The sequence below is a fragment of the Ictidomys tridecemlineatus genome, chromosome Y (assembly GCF_052094955.1).
Source record: "Ictidomys tridecemlineatus isolate mIctTri1 chromosome Y, mIctTri1.hap1, whole genome shotgun sequence".
Taxonomy (NCBI): Eukaryota; Metazoa; Chordata; class Mammalia; order Rodentia; family Sciuridae; genus Ictidomys; species Ictidomys tridecemlineatus.
Window position 1 is genome coordinate 23408614 of NC_135494.1, and position 20348 is coordinate 23428961.

At 38.8% G+C, this 20348-nt stretch overlaps 1 protein-coding gene and 1 long non-coding RNA gene across 2 annotated transcripts in view; one reads left to right on the forward strand and one right to left on the reverse strand.

The window, feature by feature from the left end:
• LOC144372115 (mitotic checkpoint serine/threonine-protein kinase BUB1-like) overlaps positions 1-9461 on the reverse strand; it is a 44104-nt gene extending 34643 nt beyond the window's left edge. Inside the window, exons 1-8 of the mRNA XM_078035532.1 lie at positions 9387-9461; positions 9145-9283; positions 7711-7907; positions 6769-6812; positions 6070-6170; positions 5362-5414; positions 5087-5274; positions 3744-3895 (exon numbers count right to left, since the gene is read on the reverse strand). Coding sequence (XP_077891658.1) covers positions 3744-3895; positions 5087-5274; positions 5362-5414; positions 6070-6170; positions 6769-6812; positions 7711-7907; positions 9145-9283; positions 9387-9445 — 933 coding nt within the window. The 5' untranslated portion in view covers positions 9446-9461. The remainder of the gene's footprint in view (positions 1-3743; positions 3896-5086; positions 5275-5361; positions 5415-6069; positions 6171-6768; positions 6813-7710; positions 7908-9144; positions 9284-9386) is intronic.
• Positions 9462-14654: 5193 nt separating this feature from the next.
• On the forward strand, positions 14655-19790 carry LOC144372116 (uncharacterized). Its single transcript, XR_013432167.1, has 2 exons — positions 14655-14746; positions 19589-19790. It is a non-coding gene; the product is annotated as an uncharacterized LOC144372116 (long non-coding RNA).
• Positions 19791-20348: the final 558 nt, after the last annotated feature.

A 20348-nucleotide genomic window follows, 5' to 3' on the forward strand; every position in this document is an offset into this window, starting at 1 on the left:
TAATGCAATGCCAATCAAAATCCCAACAGCATTTCTTGTAGAAATAGTCAAAGCAATCATGAAATTCATATGGAAAAATAAAAGACCCAGAACAGCAAAAGCAATTCTAAGCAGGAAGAGTGAATCAGGCGGTATAGCGATACCAGACTTCAAACTATACTACAGAGCAATAGTAACAAAAACAGCATGGTACTGGTACCAAAACAGGCGGGTGGACCAATGGTACAGAATAGAGGACACAGAGACCAATCCACAAAATTACAACTATCTTATATTTGACAAAGGGGCTAAAAGCATGCAATGGAGGAAGGATAGCATCTTCAACAAATGCTGGGAAAATTGGAAATCCATATGCAACAAAATGAAACTGAATCCCTTTCTCTCGCCATGCACAAAAGTTAACTCAAAAGGGATCAAGGAGCTTGATATCAAATCAGAGACTCTGTGTCTGATAGAAGAAAAAGTAAGCTCCAATCTACATATTCCCTAAAGACCTTAAAAGAGCGCATTATAGGGATACTGCTACATCAATGTTCATAGCAGCACAATTCACAATAGCTAGACTGTGGAACCAACCTAGATGTCCTTCAATAGATGAATGGATAAAAAAATGTGGCATTTATACACAATGGAGTATTACTCTGCACTAAAAAATGATAAAAGCATGGCATTTGCAGGGAAATGGATGGCATTAGAGCAGATTATGCTAAGTGAAGCTAGCCAATCCCTAAAAAACAAATGCCAAATGTCTTCTTTGATATAAGGAGAGCAACTAAGAACAGAGCAGGGAGGAAGAGCATGAGAAGAAGATTAATATTAAACAGGGATGAGAGGTAGGAGGGAAAGGGATAGAGAAGGGAAATTGCATGGAAATGGAAGGAGACCCTCATTGTTATACAAAATTACATATAAGAGGAAGTGAGGGGAAAGGGTAAAAAAAAAACAAGGGAGAGAAATGAATTACAGTAGATGGGGTAGAGAGAGAAGATGGGAGGGGAGGGGGGATAGTAGAGGATAGGAAAGGCAACAGAATACAACAGACACTAGTATGGCAATATGTAAAAACATGGATGTGTAACCAATGAGATTCTGCAATCTGTATACGGGGTAAAAATGGGAGTTCATAACCCACTTGAATCAAATGTACAAAATATGATATGTCAAGAACTATGTAATGTTATGAACAACTAATAATAAAAAATAAAAATAAAAAATAAATAGAAGAACAGAAAAAAAATAATTGTAATATAGGTTTACTTACATATTGCTTATATAATCTGCTTGGAATTAGAAATGTGTCAGGTTTCAAAATTTTTCAGATTTTGGGAATATTTTCATAGACTAGTTAAGCATGTATCCCTTATTCAAAAATTTGCAATCTGAAATGCTCTCAGATCCACAACTTTCTGAGAATGGGACATGACACTAAAAAAGTTTCAGATTTGGGAGCTTTCCAGATTTCAGAGATCCTTGACCAATATTCAGTTCTGAAGAAAATATTTTAAAAAGAATAATCAGAGACTTTCTCTACCAGATAGCAAAATAGGAAAGCTATAGCATATATACAATATGGAAAGATCAAGAAGAGATATACTCTCACTCCTCTTCTCTATCCAGAATTCACCTAATCCTCCCATGCTCCCCTTCCCTACCCCACTATAAGTCAGCCTCCTCATTTGATATTTTGGCAATTGGAGAAAGGGAGGGGGCAGGGGATTAGCAAGGGAGGTGGAATATGATGGACATCATTATCCAAAGTACATGTATGAAGACACGAATTGGGTGTCAACATACTTTATATATAAACATTTATGAATAATTGTGGTATATATGTGTAACAAGAACTGTAATGCAAAAAAAGGTACATATATAAAGGCATGAATTGGCGTGAACATACTCTATATACAAAGATAAGAAAAATTGTATTCTATATGTGTAATAAGAATTGTAATGCATTCTGCAGTCATGTATTTAAAAAAAATAAATAAAAGAGTAAATATATATATATATATATATATATATATATGTATAAAGAAGAGAGATAGTGACTAAAACAAATATTAGAAATGGATTTTGTAATATAAAAACTTAGTATGTGATAAAGATATTTCGAATAAAGGGGCCAAGCTGGTCAATAAATGATTTATGGACAACTGGCAATTCATTTTGGAAAGTACATCTTCATGCCACCTCTACACAGGAAAATCCTATAAAGGGACCTGGAGGACCAGACCCTTAGGGTACTGAGTATGATGGAGGGACAGAGCTGTGCATCACATTTCTTTTGTTACAACACGATTCCCAAGAACAACAGGGGTTACACTTGTAAAACCGAGAGTCAGAATGATCCAGGACTTTCCAATACCAATGGTAGAAGCCAAAAGGCAACGGGCAATGCCTTTGAAAACTCTAAGGGAGGCTGAGGCAAGAGGATTGCCAGGTCAAGGCCAGCCTGGACAACTTAACAGACCCTGTTCCAAGATCAAAAGCAAACCAACAGAAAATGCACTGAGACTATAGCTCAGTGGTAAAGTAACCCTGGGTTCAATCTCTAGTACTGCATAAAATCCAAAATGACTTGAGGGAAAATGATTTCCTTCTTAGAACAGTTCTAGTCAAATCATCAACCAGTGTGAGGGTAGAACAAAGACACCATTAGACAAGCAAGAGATCTCAAAAACTTAACCCAATACATGCTTTTTAAAAAAGTTATGAGAGATTGTGTACCTTTAAAATGGGGACCTTAAGGAAAAGCAATGGCATGTGAATCAGGGATATACCACCAGAGAGAAGCAGGAAGAACCACTCCTCAGAGGCTCTCGGAGACATCTGGCCAAGAAAAGGGAATGGGAGTGCATCTGATGTATTGGATGTGATTGATGAATATTTTAAGTTTCTTCAGAATTTGGGGGATAGATGACTGATAAGTAGCAAGAAAATACATAAAAACAAAACAATGTGACAATTATTTTAACAATTGCTTATATCTATCAAGGGAAAACACTGGTCGAAGCCTCTCGGCTCCAGGATGGAAGGTGCAAATCATTCAGAGTGGCTCCCCATAATTAATTGGGTATACATACTTATATCTAGTGAATGTTCTGGCATAGATTTTGTATATATATATATATATATATATATATATATATATATATATATATATATATATATATATATATATAAACACACACACACACACACCTTTCATTCAATATTAAAAAAAAATCATTGCAGTCATGAATTTTCTATCATTTTAAAAACATGCATTTAAATAAGCTATACCTTTAAAGTATCCTATGTCATAGACAGACATATACAATGTGGAAGATTAAGCAAATGTAATATAGCTTAAATTATTCCCAATCTCTCCCATTCATAAATAATTTCAAGAAAATATGTGGCTGTAATATTCATCCCTATTTCTTCTTCCCACACAAGACAATGGCAAACAGAAATATGTCTAGATGACAAATTATTGGAAGTCTATAGTCATTGTATGAAAGCCAGAAAAAGGACGCTAAGTGCTAATGTGTGAATATATAAGCATGGACACACACATACATGAAACATCAGCCCTCTATTCTCTAAATTCCTTTGTTCATTCTTCATTTGAATGTCTTTCTGAATCCCACAATTTTAAATTTTGGAAAGTTACTAGCTAGAATTAACTCTAAAACAGGGCCTAGAGAGCCAACAATCCCCACCGCTGGGCACAGGACGCCCAGGTCAGAGCATGTCTGTACCTTAGGCTTTTCCTGGACACTGGGCAGGTCCTCCTGGGACAGCTCCACCACTTGATGCAACTTCTTATGAAGCTCATCCATTTTCTGCTTTAATAGCTGCTCTTCAAAAGCATTTGCTTCTTTCTTTTTCATATAATGTCTGTCTTCATTTACTTAAGGGGAAAAAAAAGGTTTATATGCAAAGCTTAAATTCAGTTCATCAGAGGAATACATAACAAATGGATAAAGTCCAATTTTAAGATGGCAAGTCCTATTTTAAGATGGCAACATTTTTTAGTCTTTTCCATATTTACAATCTTTATATGCCCTTAGCACAGTAACTATTAAATTCAGAGTATAAGTTACAAAAATTTATGATGATCAAGTCTATCTGGTAATAGCACAGTATCTTATTAAATGCTTCTCATAAAACAATTGGGGTTGTGCTAATCATTTGAAAATAATTGATCATTTCAGTTTTTAAAAAAGATACGATTCTCTAGGAGGTAAAAGTAAAAGAGCTGGGGCATCAAGCATGCTGTCAGTCACACAGCCCAAAATTGGCTCATGAGACAAAGTAGACTCTGGCTGGACACTTTCAGGCTGTGGCATGTGAAGGAAAAAATTATCCAGGCATAACTCAAAATGGATCCTCCAAGAATACTGACTGACTTTTTGTTGTTGACCAAATATGAAAAATAATGAGAAAAAAAAAAAAGGCTCACGGAGTGCATATGGTCCAACACTATAGACAGTATAAAAGTCCCGAGTGGAGCAAGGGTCCATCTTCCACATGGTTATAGCAAGAGCCAAGTGCAAACGCTGGTATTAAGGCACACCCTGTTCCCTGTAGGGAGCAAATCTCAGTCTACTCTGCAGTCTCTATGACTAACCCTAACCCTAACCCTAACCCCTAAGACAACACTTTGATCAGGGGTCTCCTTCAGCATGTTTTGTTTGTAGTAGGTACAGAACTTGGAAAATCTCTTCTGAACTTCAGTTCCTTTCACAGTACAAATGACTTACAGCTTTAGAATAACTGTATACAGAAGTTCAACTCCATACAGATAATATTGAAAACATTTAAAATACTATTTCACTAAGGCTAAGGTGACACTGGCATGAATATCTAGCTCAGGGCTGGTTCAGCCATGGGCTCGGCTGTCAATACGTGAATACAAGTCTTGAACAAACATAGCTGCTACGCTGGTGTTTAACAGAGACCGCTAGGCTTCTGACAGGACGAGCTAGAGACATTTTTTGAAGTCTTTCAGCATAGTCAATTATTTGACCAAAAATGTAATTACTCATTATTTTAATTGACCTAAAAACAACTCAAAATATAAGACTATAAGACCAAATACCCCATTGTTCATGCTTCCTCCGTTGATTGTATTTCTGGGCTCTCAGTTCTTCAAAGGAAAATTCTGATTCTCCATGAATAAGCTTTTCCTTCCAATACATAACGACCTGTTGAACATCAGCTCTGGCTGCTGAAGATGAGGGCACAGAGCACTCTGATTTAGAAATCACAATCACCCTTTGTTCCCTACAGGGGAAAACACATCACTTACAACAGTGTATGGAAATAATTCTGGAAGGAAACTAAGTAATAGAACTATGCAATGATTGTACTTGCATATTTGACTCTTTATCACAAGCTGAAGGTATTGCTCCAGACACTTCTGAACCCTAAAATACAGAAAACAAACAGAAGCATTAACTTACTGAAAAGAAAACTTCACACAAATTACCTCATAAATCAATATGACAATATATGAGTAGAAAGGCTTCTTAATCTCCAGTAGATTTCTACATGTTCTTGGTAAAATTTCAGTTAATAGCTAAAGCTTTAGTTTGCATCATCATTGGTAGTATAATTTTTGCAACAAAAAGAGCCCATAAACCTTTAAAAAAAAATCCATTAAAAATTTCTTCTGGTATTACTGAGGTTGTGGATGCCAACAGCTGAAGCTCTGGGTTTTTAAACTGGCTCCAGTTGGGTATGAATCAAGGTAGGAATCCTGGGCCTATGAAAGAGGGAAGCAGAACAAGGAGGAAGAGGATCTTGGTAGGAGAAAAACTGCTGGGGAGGAAGTGAACAGGAGAGATTTATGGAGGGGGCCCTTAGGTCCCATAACAAGTTATATTTGTGAGTTGAGTATAAATTTAGGTTAGATAGCCACGGGCCCAGAAAGCTGACATGGGAACGGGCAGCTGACATGGATGTTAAGTCACAGGAAACAAGGTTATAGAAAAGAGATGCCAAGGTGGATACAGAAAGGAGCCAGGAGGACCGTTCAATACCACTCCTAGTTTCTGTACAACCTATAATAGTCACAATTACCTGATTCTTAGAGATAGAGGATGAGTTCTTTCCTTGACTCGATTTTGATGGTACCATTTGGTTTAAAATTGAAGCATTATGCAGAGGTTCTGAGGGCCTAGCTATAAGGGAAAACAGGATAAAATAAGGAGAAATAAGAGAAAAATCACAGTAACCAAAATTATCACACAATACACCCCCTTGATCTTTCAGTAAGCAGCACAAGAAATAAATCAATTCAATCACACTGCCTCAGAAAATGGAACTAAAATATTTTGTAATTAAGTATTTTAGAGACAATTTCTGACCAAATCAAAATGTTCAAGAAGTACCCCAAATAACTGTAAAACTGGTTATTTAATCAGGATAGGATAGTCAATGCAAATTGCTGAAATGTGGTATTTATTTCTAAGGGAAATAAAGCCCTGCCATGTTTCCTAAAATTGCCATCAAATACATTTGATTCAATTCAGAACAGATGGAGTTTAGAGTATCTCTTTTTGATTTTGTTTTTAAATCCCCAAAATAGAGTGAAATCATCAAGTAGATTTGTCTCCTTTAAAGTGCATTATTACCAAAGTGTCTTCCCCATTACCTGAGACAGTATAGTTTGGTTTTCATTAAATACTAGAAGGATTTGCTTTTTAAAGGGAAAAGAAATCAGCAAAAATTAGCAACTAAATTACCAACAATCTGACCCTGCAGAAAGTATTATTTTACCTTGAGCTGGCAAATGGGTTTCAGTGAGACGTGTCTGAAATAACCTAAATGATAGAAAAGGCATTAGTATAGATTTTAAGTTTACAGTCAATTATATACTGTATTAAAGTAGAAATTAAAGGTAACAGCTTACTATATGTTAATAAAGACCAAGGTTGAAGTAATATAGTCAGACAAAATGCTAGGAATATTTTCATATCTGATGTACATATATTAAAAAAATTCCTCAAGTCTATAAATGTTATAATAGTGTTTGGACTCCTACTTTGGTTATTTTACCCATTTGGAACAAAATGAATATTAATATTTGGGAGAAAGAAGTGAAAATACAAAGCTTAGACCACTTATTCAAAAGGTATCTTGATCCATTACTGCCCATGCTCTGTGAGGACATCTCAAACGGGCCACTTCACAGCATTTTTACACATCAACTCTGTGGAATTATATGCAATTCCTAAGCCTGACATTGGTGAGTAATGCAAGCAAGAGTGCATACTAAAAAGAGAAGAGATCCACAACCAAATGCTAGACCTTATTTTGCTCTTAATTCAAACAAACTAATGGTAGCAAAACCATTTTACATGATGGGGAAAGACTGAAAATTAGGTGATCCTGAAGAATTACTTTTAATTTCATAGGTGAGATCATCTACTAAGATTCTGTAAGAAATAATCTTTTGGAGAACTTATAGTAATAATTGGGATAAACTATTTAGCTAATTCGAATCTCCTATAAATGTCTTTAGCACAGAAAAAACACGATCAAATGTAATAATTATGGAAAGTAGGTAACGGTAACATTTCTGAGCAGTTTCTTTCCTTTACTCTGTAGTGACCAAATTTTCTACAAGGTTTCCCCATAAAATAGATAACAATACAATGTAAAAGCAAACATTTCCTCTCCAAGTAGGAAATGCCAGGAGGAGCTGTACGTAGAAGCTACCTGTACTGCTGTTGCAAGAGCTCTTGAGGTTCAGCCTGGTTTTGAATTCCTCTCCAAAACACAGCACTGGCCTGCTGCAACTCCCCCTGGGCTTCCAGATGCCCTGCCCAGGAAATGCACAGAGGAGATGACTGGATTCCAATCTCCTGGTTGTACAGAAACTCAAAAAACTGATGTGGGTCACTGTTGTATTCAGCCTACGGGAACCCAGAAGAAAAGCACAGAATAACAATGAGGCAAGGGTGGAGGAAAGATGTTAAGAGCTGGGCTGGGGCTGTGGCTCAGAGGTAGAGCGCTTGCCTAGCATGTGTGAGGCCCTGGGCTCCATCCTCAGCACTAAATAAAGACATTGTGTCCACCAATAACTAAAAAATAAATATTAAAAAAAAAGATGTTAAGAGCTACAGGGGTGAAGTTGGATAAGAAGAATAATTTCTAATGTTTTAGAGCATAGTAGGGTAACTATGGTTGGCAAATAATATTTCAAAATAGAGGGGTGCATGCAGGAGACAGAGCCAAACTGGCATTTATGAATGAATGTTCCCAACACAAAGAAATGATAAATATATGATGTGATGGATACTGTATCCCATAAATGTGAACAATTATTATGTGTCAACTAAAAATTTTAAAAATATATAAATACCAAAATAAATTAAAAAACAAAAAAAAAAATAAAACACAGAACTGCTAATCTGGGTCAGCCCAGAATCTAGCTGGCCCTCCACCTTTCTATATTTGTGGAGGCTTGAGGATATACTATGTAGGCGAAGGTGTGTATGGTTCTCTGGTCACAAGCCTAACTTAGGATCATTCCTTTCCTTGACATTCAATATCCCCAAAATTACCCAAACTATTTTTCCTTAGATAGTAAGTCTATAAAAACCCATCACATGAAGTATTACTTGTGTCTTGCTCTGAGCTTGCTCAAGGTCCATAGGTGCCTCAAACCAGTACTCTGTAATTCAGTGAACGAATTCATGTTTGCCTTATCCACTCCACTCGTGATTTTTTATATCTCCAAACCTTTAACTTCCAGGTCGAAGAGATGCAATCTTCAGGCCTGAGCCTTCATTCTCCCCTTAGTACTAAGTGTAGTTTCTGAGAGCCAGAATGCTCCCCACTGTTTACTCCCTGGAGCTCTCCTGGCACCTGGGAGTTTCCTACCCAACAAACCCTCTTTTACTTTTTTGGTTTCTATTCCATGTTGGAACATGTACAAACTTGAAATAAAGGAGAATTTAAAAACTGAATCAATGATTCACTATACAGAGCCAAGGCTATACACATCTCTAGTAATCCAACTTTTAAAAAGTTATGACTGGAAACAAGGAATTAAAATAAAAGGAAGTCTAAAAGATCTTAAAATATAGGTCAAAAAACAAAAGTTCAACATGATTACAGATTTGATTATTGATATGAAAGTATACTCACAAATTTTAAACAATAATTGATGAATCTTGGGTCATTGTGGTATCTCTTCGTAACTAAAAATTCCTTCATTAAATGTTCTAGTAGCATTATGAAGTAGTCTTTATTATCAGGAAAATTCTCTTCTACCCACTGCATATAGCTAGAAAAATATGGATAATGTTAATTTTCCATAGTACAACATATAGTTGGTTTAAAGGAAAAAACAAAAACAATGCCCCTACCCCTCAAATCCAAATGCTAACCTTTCCCATTCACCAAGTGGGTCATTTCCTTTGTAGCTCTGCATATGGGCTTCAAACATTCTAGAACAAATAAAAGAATGCACATGAAAATTATGGATAATTTATAAGAGCAAAATATTTAATTATATATGATTTATATCATATATTATGTTTATATTAAATATTTATCATATATCTATATATTGTATTATATTATATAATATATATGTGATTTATATACCTTAAAATAGAAACCTTAAATACCAACCTAAAAGCTATATAAAATTTAAAAGAGCTCTCAGAGGTGGCCAAAAAACTCAAAACAGTCAGTATTTTTTCAGAGAAAAGTTCATCCCTAGCTCTATCCCAGGGTCTCCTGCTTCTGTCCCTAGTCCCCAGGGTTGTTAACCACCCTGAGGGTCAGTGCCTGGAAACTTGCTTCCCCTTCTCCTAACAGTGGGATATAAGCTAGACCCTGCTGAGATCCCTTCTCTTGCTTTCCAGGAGTACAGCGGAGACTGAGTTGGAATAAGATCCAATAAGGGCTTGCCAGCAGGTGGATAAACAAGATTCCACAACTGGACACTCTAGATAGAGTTCATTTCCTGGGCCCCAATGTAACACAAAGTTCCTGAGGAAGAAAAGGTGATTGGCAGTTTTCATGAATCAGTCACTAGAATTCCCATAGAACTGTTTCCCTGACTTCCAAATACCCAAACACATCTTTATTTATTTTTTTTTAATTTATTTATTTTTTTTATTGTTGGTCGTTCAAAACCTTACACAGTTCTTAATACATCATATTTCACAGTTTGATTCAAGCGGGTTATGAACTCCCAACTTAACCCCGTATACAGATTGCTGTATCACATCAGTTACCCTTCCATTGATTGACATATTGCCTTTCTAGTGTCTGATGTATTCTGCTGTCAGTCCTATTCTCTACTATCCCCCCTCCCCTCCCCTACCCTCCCCTTTTCTCTCTCTACCCCTTCTACTGTAAATCATTTCTTCCATTTGTATTATCTTGTCTTACCCCTCCATTACATAGTTCTTGATATATCATATTTCACATTTTGATTCAAGTGGGTTATGCACTCCCATATTGCCCCTTATACAGTTTGCAGAATCACATCAGTTTCACTTCCATTGCTTTACATATTGCCATCCTAGTGTCTGTTGTATTCTGCTGCCTTTCCTATCCTCTACTATCCCCCCTCCCCTCCCCTCCCCTCCCCTCTTCTCTCTCTACCCCCCCTACTGTAATTCATTCCTCCCCCTTGTATTATTTTTCCCTTTCCCCTCACTTCCTCTTGTATGTAATTTTGTATAAACCTGAGGGTCTCATAGAATTTGGAGGGAAATGGATGGCATTAGAGCATTTTATGCTAAGCGAAGCTAGCCAAGCCCTAAAAAACAAATGCCAAATGTCTTCTTTGATATAAGGAGAGTAATTAAGAACAGACTAGGGAAGAAGAGCACAAGAAGAAGACCATCATTAAACAGGGTTGAGAGGTGATAGGGAAAGGGAGAGAGAAGGGAAATAGCATGGAAATGGAACCAAACACATCTTTTAAAAAAAAATCAACCAAGCAAAGCAAAACTCTTGTGGCAGTTCAGGTGCTCGTGGGGCAAACAAGCAAAAAGAAATCAAATAGTGTCAGGTTACATTAAGTCCCAAGAAGAAAAAACAAACCAAATAGAAGGGGTAAAAGTTACTATTTTCAGGAAAGGTGGTCAGGGAAGGCCTGCCTCTGAGGGCACTGACGGGATACCACCAGAAAGCCACAGAGCTATCTTGGGAGAAAACCGTCAAGGCTGAGAGAACTTCAGGAACCAGCCTCTTCCAGGAACAGAAAGTGAGCCAGTGTGGCTTTAGTGTGATAAGCTGGGTAAGTTCTAATTTGCATTTTAAAAGTCTTCCTTCCTCCATGTGAAGATGGTAGGGATAGGAAGCTACTGAAACACCCTGGTGACTGGTGGTGAGTTGGACTACATGTGGGGAATCTGGCACCTCTCTTAGGGCGAGGAAAGGACTTCCTGATGGGACTGTGTTCTGGGTATGAGTCAAGATGAGAAGGTCTCCTAGGTTTGCTATCTGAGAAATCATTAGATTTTTTTTTGAAAAAGGGATTTTAAAGCAATACTTTGGTAAGAGACAAGAACACCCACCTCAAAATACTTCTTTGGCATATTTCAAGGTGGATAGTCAGAGAATTGCAGGCAGAAATGGCTCTGAAAAACTATTCTAAGAAAAACTTGCATGAATTCATATTAGCAAGATAAACAGATTGATTTTCTCTAAGTCCACCTTAACTCCTCATTTCCCTTCTGTTTTTTATTTTGATGCTCCCAGGGTCTTGCACAGGATAAAATCTGTATACCTTTCCCCTTATTAATCTATTTATTGTCAATTTATTCCACACACTCAATTAAGGACCCTCAGAAAGTAGAGAATCTTAAACTATACTTTATTCTAGCTATCACCTCCACAGACAAATGAAATCATTGTGTCTTAAGGCTAAAAATCCAGAAGCCATGATAGGAAAAGCCAGAAAAGTTCAACTATATAGTAATGAAATGCTTCTACATGTCAAATAAACAAATTTTTTTAAAACTTTCCAAGTCCAAAGAGAAATGATAAACTGGAAAAACAAAAGGACTTCTAAAAATTGAGAAGCAAAGTTATAAACCCAATTTTTTAAATGAGCAAAGGGATTAAAAAGCATTTCACAAAGAAATACAAATGGCTCTTAAACTTGAAAAGATGTTAAACCTCTCTCATAAGAGAAATTCACTGTCAATAAGATACAACTTAATCAATAGATTTTGCAAAACAAAAATTTTAAACACAACAAAAGTATACAGGTAAGAAATGGAAGCAGGCACACTCAAATCTTGCTTGTAGGTATCTTACCAATATCTCAGATGGATTTGCTCTTCATCCAGGAAAAACACTTTCAGGAATCTAGAAAACTGATACATCTGGGTATATGCAAAATACCATTGCCATATGTACATTTTTTTTTAACTACAACACTGTTTGTAACAGCAAGATATTGTCAACAACCCAAGTGTCTGTCACTGAGGATTTTTGGATCAATTATGGTATATGCAATATTAAACAGTTGTCTAAAAAATTTTTAAAAAACGAGTGCTATGTATTGATAGAAATCTCCAAGGATATCTTAGGCAAAAAAAGAACGGAATTGCTCTGCTACATTTCATGTGAGATGAAGGCAGGAAATGTACACATACAGACACATACATATACATACATATACATACACTTTAATAACGTTAAGTATTTATAGGTCTAAGAAGAATCACTTGAAAAAAAACTAATAAATAAATAAACAAAGGATACATATGATAGGGTGAGAGTAGACAGGTACAGGAATTGTCAGTGAATACTTTCCAAATCTTTCTAAAACCATACAAATATATTATCTATTTTTAAACCTTAAAAATGATTATTTGTAAATTTGAATCTTTCTCATGCCTCATAACAGAGGAACAAATCCCTATAATGCCAGGACTCTTCCTCCAAAATGTGTAATAAACATAACATTTGCCCAAAGTAATTCATGTTCACACCAACCACATTCTCCAGGAAAATGGCTTAAATGCACTAATAATAAATCAACCCGTTCATTAGAGCAAATTAGTCTTTAGAAAGTCAAAATAAGGGCTGAAATACAGATTTCCCTTTAAAAATTGGGGTAGAGGGATAGGACTTCCAAAGAAAAAGTCTTAAAAGATATTTGTTTTGAGTCTATTGACAACCTCGGTCTTGTGATCCCCAAATATCTGGTAAAACTAACCAGTTTTACTTCTGCCACATATGATTTAACCGTATCAAATTTTTTTTTTAATCACCGGCTGGGCAAGTCACACAGGCCATGGGAACTTGTCAACCGTTGGCGGGACGGAATAGATCAGTTTAAGTGCTGTGTACTAAAGACTTTTTAAAAGAGCAGTAGGATTATGAGTAAGAGAGCTATTGTATATTCTCTCCCTCTGTCGTATAATTTTTAAATGAGTGACTTAAGACACGCAGGGCGGGGTTTTGGTGGACTGGACACTCTCCTCCCACAGCGGCGCCCCAAGCCCACGGATAGGTTTCCTTAAGGAACAGCAAGACCTCCAAGGGCCTCCCAAGCTGCCGCAATGCCCCTAAACGGTCGGCATGGCCGCAGATCTCGAGTCGCCAGGGTCTCAGTGGGACCACCCTCTACTCGGTGACTCGGAAGTGGCCCGCAGCCTTAAGGCGAGGGGGGCCCAGACCAGGAACGCAGGCAGGTCCGTGCCGAGGGCCCAGGGGCGGAGGGCCAGAGCCCTAACTGTCCCAGCCCCCTCAGGGGCGCAGAGTCGGGGATCATGAGCTCGCAGCGCCCACACCCCACTAGCCGGACACTCACTGAAAGACATTTTCCGGGTTATCTATGGCGAGAGAACGCAGGCCGGCTGCTGGACCACAGACAACGAAAGCTAGTAGCACCGCCCATTTGAATCTCCCGCGCAGCCGCAGTCGCGGTGCCGAGCGTTGGCAAAGCGCCTGGCCATTGGCTGTGGCAGCAGACGGTCTGGCCAATCGCCGAGGCCGTTGCCGGGACAACAAGTTTCGCCCCCTGCGCGCTGGCGGCCCCTTCCCACTTCCGGCCGGCTGAAGCGAGAAGAGAGTGTGCGGCCGCTGGGCGGCCAGGGAAAGCCAGTGTGGCTCCCGTGTAGGGATTTCTTTTTCTTTTTTCTTTTCTTTCTTTTCTTTTCTTTTCTTTTCTTCTTTCCTTCCTCCATCCCTCCCTCCTTCCTTCTTTCTTTCCTTCTTTCTTTCTCTCTTTTCTCTCTCTCTCTCTCTCTCTCTCTCTCTCTCTCTCTCTCTCTCTCTCTCTCCCCCTCCCTCTCTCCTCTCTCCTCTCTCTCTCTCTCTCTCTTCTTTCTTGCTAACTTTCCAAGTTGGAACTGGTTTACATAATGTCACGACGAAGACATCTTTCGAAGGAAGACCTCGCAGGACTGCAGGTCCCTGAGAGGAAACACTACGCAGCCCTGGAGTCCTGAGAGCCACGACTCCCTGTCCCCTTTGCTTAAACTGCAGTCCTTGTGCCCTGTACGTGGAGCGAGGAAAAGCGGTTCCACCCGCTCCAGGCCGCTGCGCGGGGAAACGCCCGCCTGAGGATTAGGAAGGAGGAAAGGAAGCCGTCGTGGTGGAGGCCTCTCCTCGTAGGGGCGACTTTCCATCCCGCGTCCCAGGCTGTCAGGAAAGCACCAAATGACTCAGCCAATGAAGGCCTCCTCACGGATCCTAAAGTGCTGTGCACTGGAAAAACCTGAGTGGTCTTGGTTTACTAACTGTAGCATAAGGGCACGCATGCTTTTAGGTAATTTTCTGGTTGGCAGCGTTAATTATGCATGGCATGTGAAGGTGGTGGTTTGGGACCCTTGAGACCTCTGGACTTGGCTGATGTAAAAGACTGGGTGCCCAGGAGAGAACAAGGGCTTTGGAGAGGTTACAGAATGCCAGGGAGGAAGTTTTCAGCTTTTTTTTTTTTTTTGGTTAGGTCTAGGCATTCTGGAGACCGAGTTCTCAGGTATTATAAAATCCTATGATCAGTGTCCAGGTATCCAAGAAGAAATAGAAAATATGTGATGTTCCTTAATTGAGAGTGAGTGGAAAAAAGTTAATCTTCTCTGCCCCTTGGTCTTTAATAACTTACCACTCTACCTCTCAAGGTTGTTCAAAGACTACTTGACAATGTAAGTGGAATATAAAGTACTGTTCATGTGATTACCTTCCTTTAAGAAAGAGGTCTTGTGAATGTTCTAGCTCCCTTAGGCTTCTCAAGTTAAATTCCAAAAACAAAAAATATATATATGGCAGCTTCTGGAAATCCAGGTACTGAGTCTGGAATTTCTTCCAGCAGACCCATTACTTTGGAGCTATAAAGTGTCTGACTGACGGAGTTTATTACTCAGAGAATGCTCACTTTGAAGTCTTTAAACAAGTGCTAGTTTCTACTAACCATCACTAGAACTGAGACATTTTTCATTCTACCAACTCAAGCATCTGATAGTGGCTCAGTAATCAGGAAATGCTGATATTCACCATCTGTCGTGAAGTAGGTGCCATTAGACTTATACCTAATTACAACCTTAGAACTTGAAATTAAGGAACTAGTGATTTTTATCTGGGACATGAAGATACAAAGAAAATGTCTAAAAGTGGAGTATGTGTATATTAAGAGCCAGGTGAGAATTCAGACCGTATCTGCCAGGGGAGGTCAGAGAAGTGGGGAGGTAATGAGACCTTCATTCATGTAAGTCTTCACCTGGGAGGTAGGGCTTAAATGGGCCTTGGATATAGGTAGGTAGGAGAGAGTCCAGGAGAGGTAATTCCAGGTGTAAATCTGGATTAGAGGGAGATCACTCTTGAGGACTCATGTTAATGCGTAAGAAGTCCTATCTCAGGTTTGATATTTTGATGTCAAGTCGAGTGCTAGAATAAGGAGTTCATATTTGATCACATTAGTAACAGGTCTTTCTGGAACAACATGTGTTGTGGTTGTTAAGGGCCTTATGATTAGTTATAGTTAGCTCTACCTGTTTTCTGCAAGCTGTGGAGATTGTCTGCCCTCCTTTTCTTCTGCTACCAGGAGTTCCTCTTACACTAAGCTTGTGCATGTGTAAGGTATTCTGCATATGCTTCCACACTACCCTTTATGAAGGCACATTGACTCTCTTTTTGTGTTTTATTTATTCTAATTTGTTATGTACAACAGCAGAATGCAATTCAATTCATAGTACACATATATAGCACAATTTTTCATGTCTCTGGTTGTACACAAAGTAGAGTCACACCATTCGTGTCTTCATACATGTACTTAGGGTAATGATGTCCATCTCATTCCACTGTCTTTTCTAACCCCAACTCCCTGTCTTCCTCTCCCTCCCTTTTGCCCTATCTAAAGTTCCTCCATTCTTCCCATGCTCCACCCCCCCACACACCTTCCCATTGTGAATCAGCATCCTTATATCAGAGAAAACATTCGGCATTTGGTTTTGGGATTGGCTTCCTTCACTTAGCATTATATTCTTCAACTCCATCCATTTACCTGCAAATGCCATGATTTTTTTCTCTTAATGCTGAGTAATATTCTATTGTGTATATATACCACATTTTCTTTATCTGTTCATCCATAATGCCAATTTTCATGAGTGTATCTACAAGTAATAGTAATAAAATATGAGGGTTGTCAGTGGTGATTAGAAACTGACATTTTTTTTCTACGAGTGACATCTTGGCTTAATTGGTCTCTTCCTTTTGTCCATACCTAGGGAAGTTGCCCTCTGCCATTATTCTGAGGAAGAATGAAAATTATTCTCCTCACAGTGTGTTCATCTCGATATCCCCCTAGGTTAATTAACCCTGTGGTGTCTGGGATTTTGGGGGGGATAATGGGAAGAATGGGAAGTATAGGCAGAAGACAGTGGTTTGCAGATTTTTTTTTTTTTTGTACCAAGGATTTACTCAGGGGCACTTAACATCCTCATCCCTTTTTATTTTTTATTTTAAGACAGGGTCTTACCAAGTTGTGTAGGGCTTTTCTAAATTGCTGAGACTAGCTTTGAACTTGTGATCCTCCTGCCTCAGCCTCCCAAGCCACGGGAATTATAGGCATGTATTATTGTGACTAGCTAATTTTCAGATTTTAAATTGGTATTGAGACTAATGGAATGTAAAGAGGGGAATCAGATTTTATGAAAGTAGAGTTCTGAGAACACAATGATGGTTTTGATAACTAAAAAGAGAAAATAATAAAAAGTCATTTGGGAGGCCTAGAAGAATTGACGGAAACAGTCTATTGGATCCAGAGAAAGCTGTAACTTTGATTGGAGATGTGTTGAATAGGATGGATGTGAGGTTAATCCTGGTTGTCGACCTGACTGGATTGAGCAATACCTAAAGAACTGGTAAAGCACACTTCTAGTGTGTCTGCGAGGGTGTTTGCAGAGACAGTTGGTACAAGGATCTGCAAGAGGGGAAAGACCTGCCTGAATGTGGGCCATATCGTCCAATATGCTGGGGATCCGCATGGAACAAAAAGCAGAAGTGGAAAGTTTGCACATGCACCTATTTGAGTCTTCTTGAATGGGTACTGCCATCACCTGCAAATATTAGACCAGATTCTTTAGCTTCTGAATGTGGACTTGGAATCTCCAGAGGACTTCATGTCTTCAGCCTTGGACTGGGGTTGCATTATTGGTCCTTCTGGTTCTAAGGCTTCTAGTAGCAGCAGCAGCTTCTTCTTCTTCTTCTTCTTCTTCTTCTTCTTCTTCTTCTTCTTCTTCTTCTTCTTCTTCTTCTAAGTTGTAGATGGACACAATACCTTTGTTTTATTTATTTACTTGTATGTGGTGCTGAGGATCGAACTCTGTGCCTCACATAGACTAGGCAAGTGCTCTGCCACTGAGCTACAACCCTGCCCAGCTTCTAGCTTCCTGGACTGAGCAACTGCTGATCTTCCGAGCTCTCAAGCCTGTAGACAGCCTTTGTGGGGCTCTTTGACCTATCCAGCCTCTGACTGTGTAAGCCAGCCTGATAGATGTCCTTGTAGTTACATATACCTTCCATTCTCCATTCTTCTGGAGAATGCTGGTTGATACAGGATCACCAAGCATTTTTCCTTCTATAAAATATACAGTAGAAGAAAGAGACAGACATGGTTCACTGCCTTCTGGAGCTTATTGAAAGGAGTTTCACATGCTGCTTTCTGAAGCTAGAATATATATATATATTGCCTAAGAGTCTTATCTCTACAAACCAGGAATAAATGAAGAACCTAAGAATAGCTTTAATACTTCAATGAAAAAAATCTATAAACTCTTAAATACTAACATTTTACAAAAATGAATGCAAGAAAAAAATACCAAAGAACTAGTAAATGTGCTGCTCACTTTAAAAAAAAAAATCTCTACTTGGAACCTTGTGTCATGGACAGGACTCCAACATCCATCTCATCTAACAATTGTCTTTAATCTCCCTCTGCTCTTTTTTCTCAAGCCTGAGGTGAGAGTGCAACAATTCTTGTGGTATATTGAGTCTGTTAAATAATAATCCTCATTTCATTAATCCACCCTTTGTGTTATTTTTGGCATTGCCATTGCTTCAGTGTTTGTCACTTTATGTCCCCAAACCTACCCTTGAGGGGAGAGGACAGGTTTTGTTTGAACTGTGTGAGAGCACAGATCTGCTGTGTCTAATCCATGCCTTTCCTGAGTCAGATGTGGAAATGCTAGCTCTTCCTTTCAAACTCTATTCACCTTATAAGCTGATTTTAATATTAAAATTCCGTCCATCTAAAATATCTCTTAGATTTGTCTAATTTTCTTAGGGAGGCCAATAAGGAAATCATTTTTATTTGTATGTGGACTTTTGGTGACTTTGCATTCTACATAATTTCCAAACTTTTTGGAAAAGAAAACTCAGGTCACAGGGTAATAAGCCTCACCCTTGATTTTCCCAAGACACAGCAAGTAAGCAAATGACCTAAACTCACAATCTGTGTGACAGTTTGCTCATCTGCAAATGAAAAACAAAACCTATATCCTTTTCATCATGTTTCTTCGACTTTCTGTGTCCTTTAATCTCATAAGATTTTCCACTTAATCCCTGATTTGTCTTGGGAAGTCACATGATGTCAAAGTGCAGTGTTTAGAGAAGATTGGAGTAGTTGTAGGGCTGGGGTTGTGGCTCAGAGATAGAGCACTTGCCTAGCATGTGTGAGGTACTGGTTTCAATCCTCAGCACCAAATAAAAATAAAGATACTGTATCCACCTATAATTTTTAAAAATAAATAAATAAATAAGAAGATTGGAGTAGTTGTAGAAAGCTAAAGAGTAACTTAAGCGACTACCAAATACTAAGATTAAAAAAAAAAAAAAGATAGCTCCATCTTGGAATTTTTTTCCCACCTGAGATGTGTTATGACTTTGAAAGATGTCTATGAGATTAAGGCCCAGTATCTTCTCTGTCACAGCAGCCTGGGAACAAGAACGGAGTCGCCAGGAGCAGGGGACTGAAACCGAGCTTCCTGTCCCCAACCAACCTTGAAAGGAATCTTTGGTAGAATGTGCAGTCCAGCATTCATGCTCATATTTGTGTGAAGTACTCAAGTGAATACCAAGTTGTTTCCCTTTTAGTCCCTCTTCTTTCTCGTTGCAGGTGGCTTGTTCCTCCTAAGCGCTCTCTTGCACCCCTGACACGTGGCTGCTCATCTTCCCTCCACACTGGCTACTTGACTCTGCTTCTACAGAAGGCCTCTCCCTTGTCAGCATGGAGCTCCTCCTTTAGCGGCTGCTTCTGAACACTGGGTTGGATCCTCCCCTTGTTGTACATGTTATACTAATATAGTTTCTGGGGCAAACTGTCCTGTTCATTCTTAGAAACAAAACACATACTTGAAACTTTCCCTCCGTAAGGGCATTTTTCTGAATTCGTATCACTCAGTCCCCCCCCCCTCAACTAGGCCCCTTAAAACTGAGTTGCTATAGTTTGGATCTGGAATGTCTGCAAAGATTCAAGTATCCCCAGCTCAGGGTTATTGGGAGGTGGTAGGAAACTTTGAGATGAGACTTGCTGAGAGGCTTTCTGATCATTGGAAGAATAATCAGAGTAAGTATTGAAAATAATAATTTGGCCTTTTTATTTGGGTGAACCCAAATGTGAGACACTTGGAGGCTGCTATGTTTGGGGTAGGTATCCCCCAAAGGTCCACATATTAAACTCTTGGTCCTCAGAGTGATGGCATTAGAACTGTTAAGAGTCAGGGTCGAGTGGAAGATCCTTAGGGGGGCTGTAAAACCCCAGTCCTTTCCTCCCCTTCAGTTTTACACCACAAGATGCTCCTACTATGATGTACTGCTTCACCACAGGCCTAAAGCAATGGGGCCAATAGATCATGGACTGGAACCTTCAAATCTGT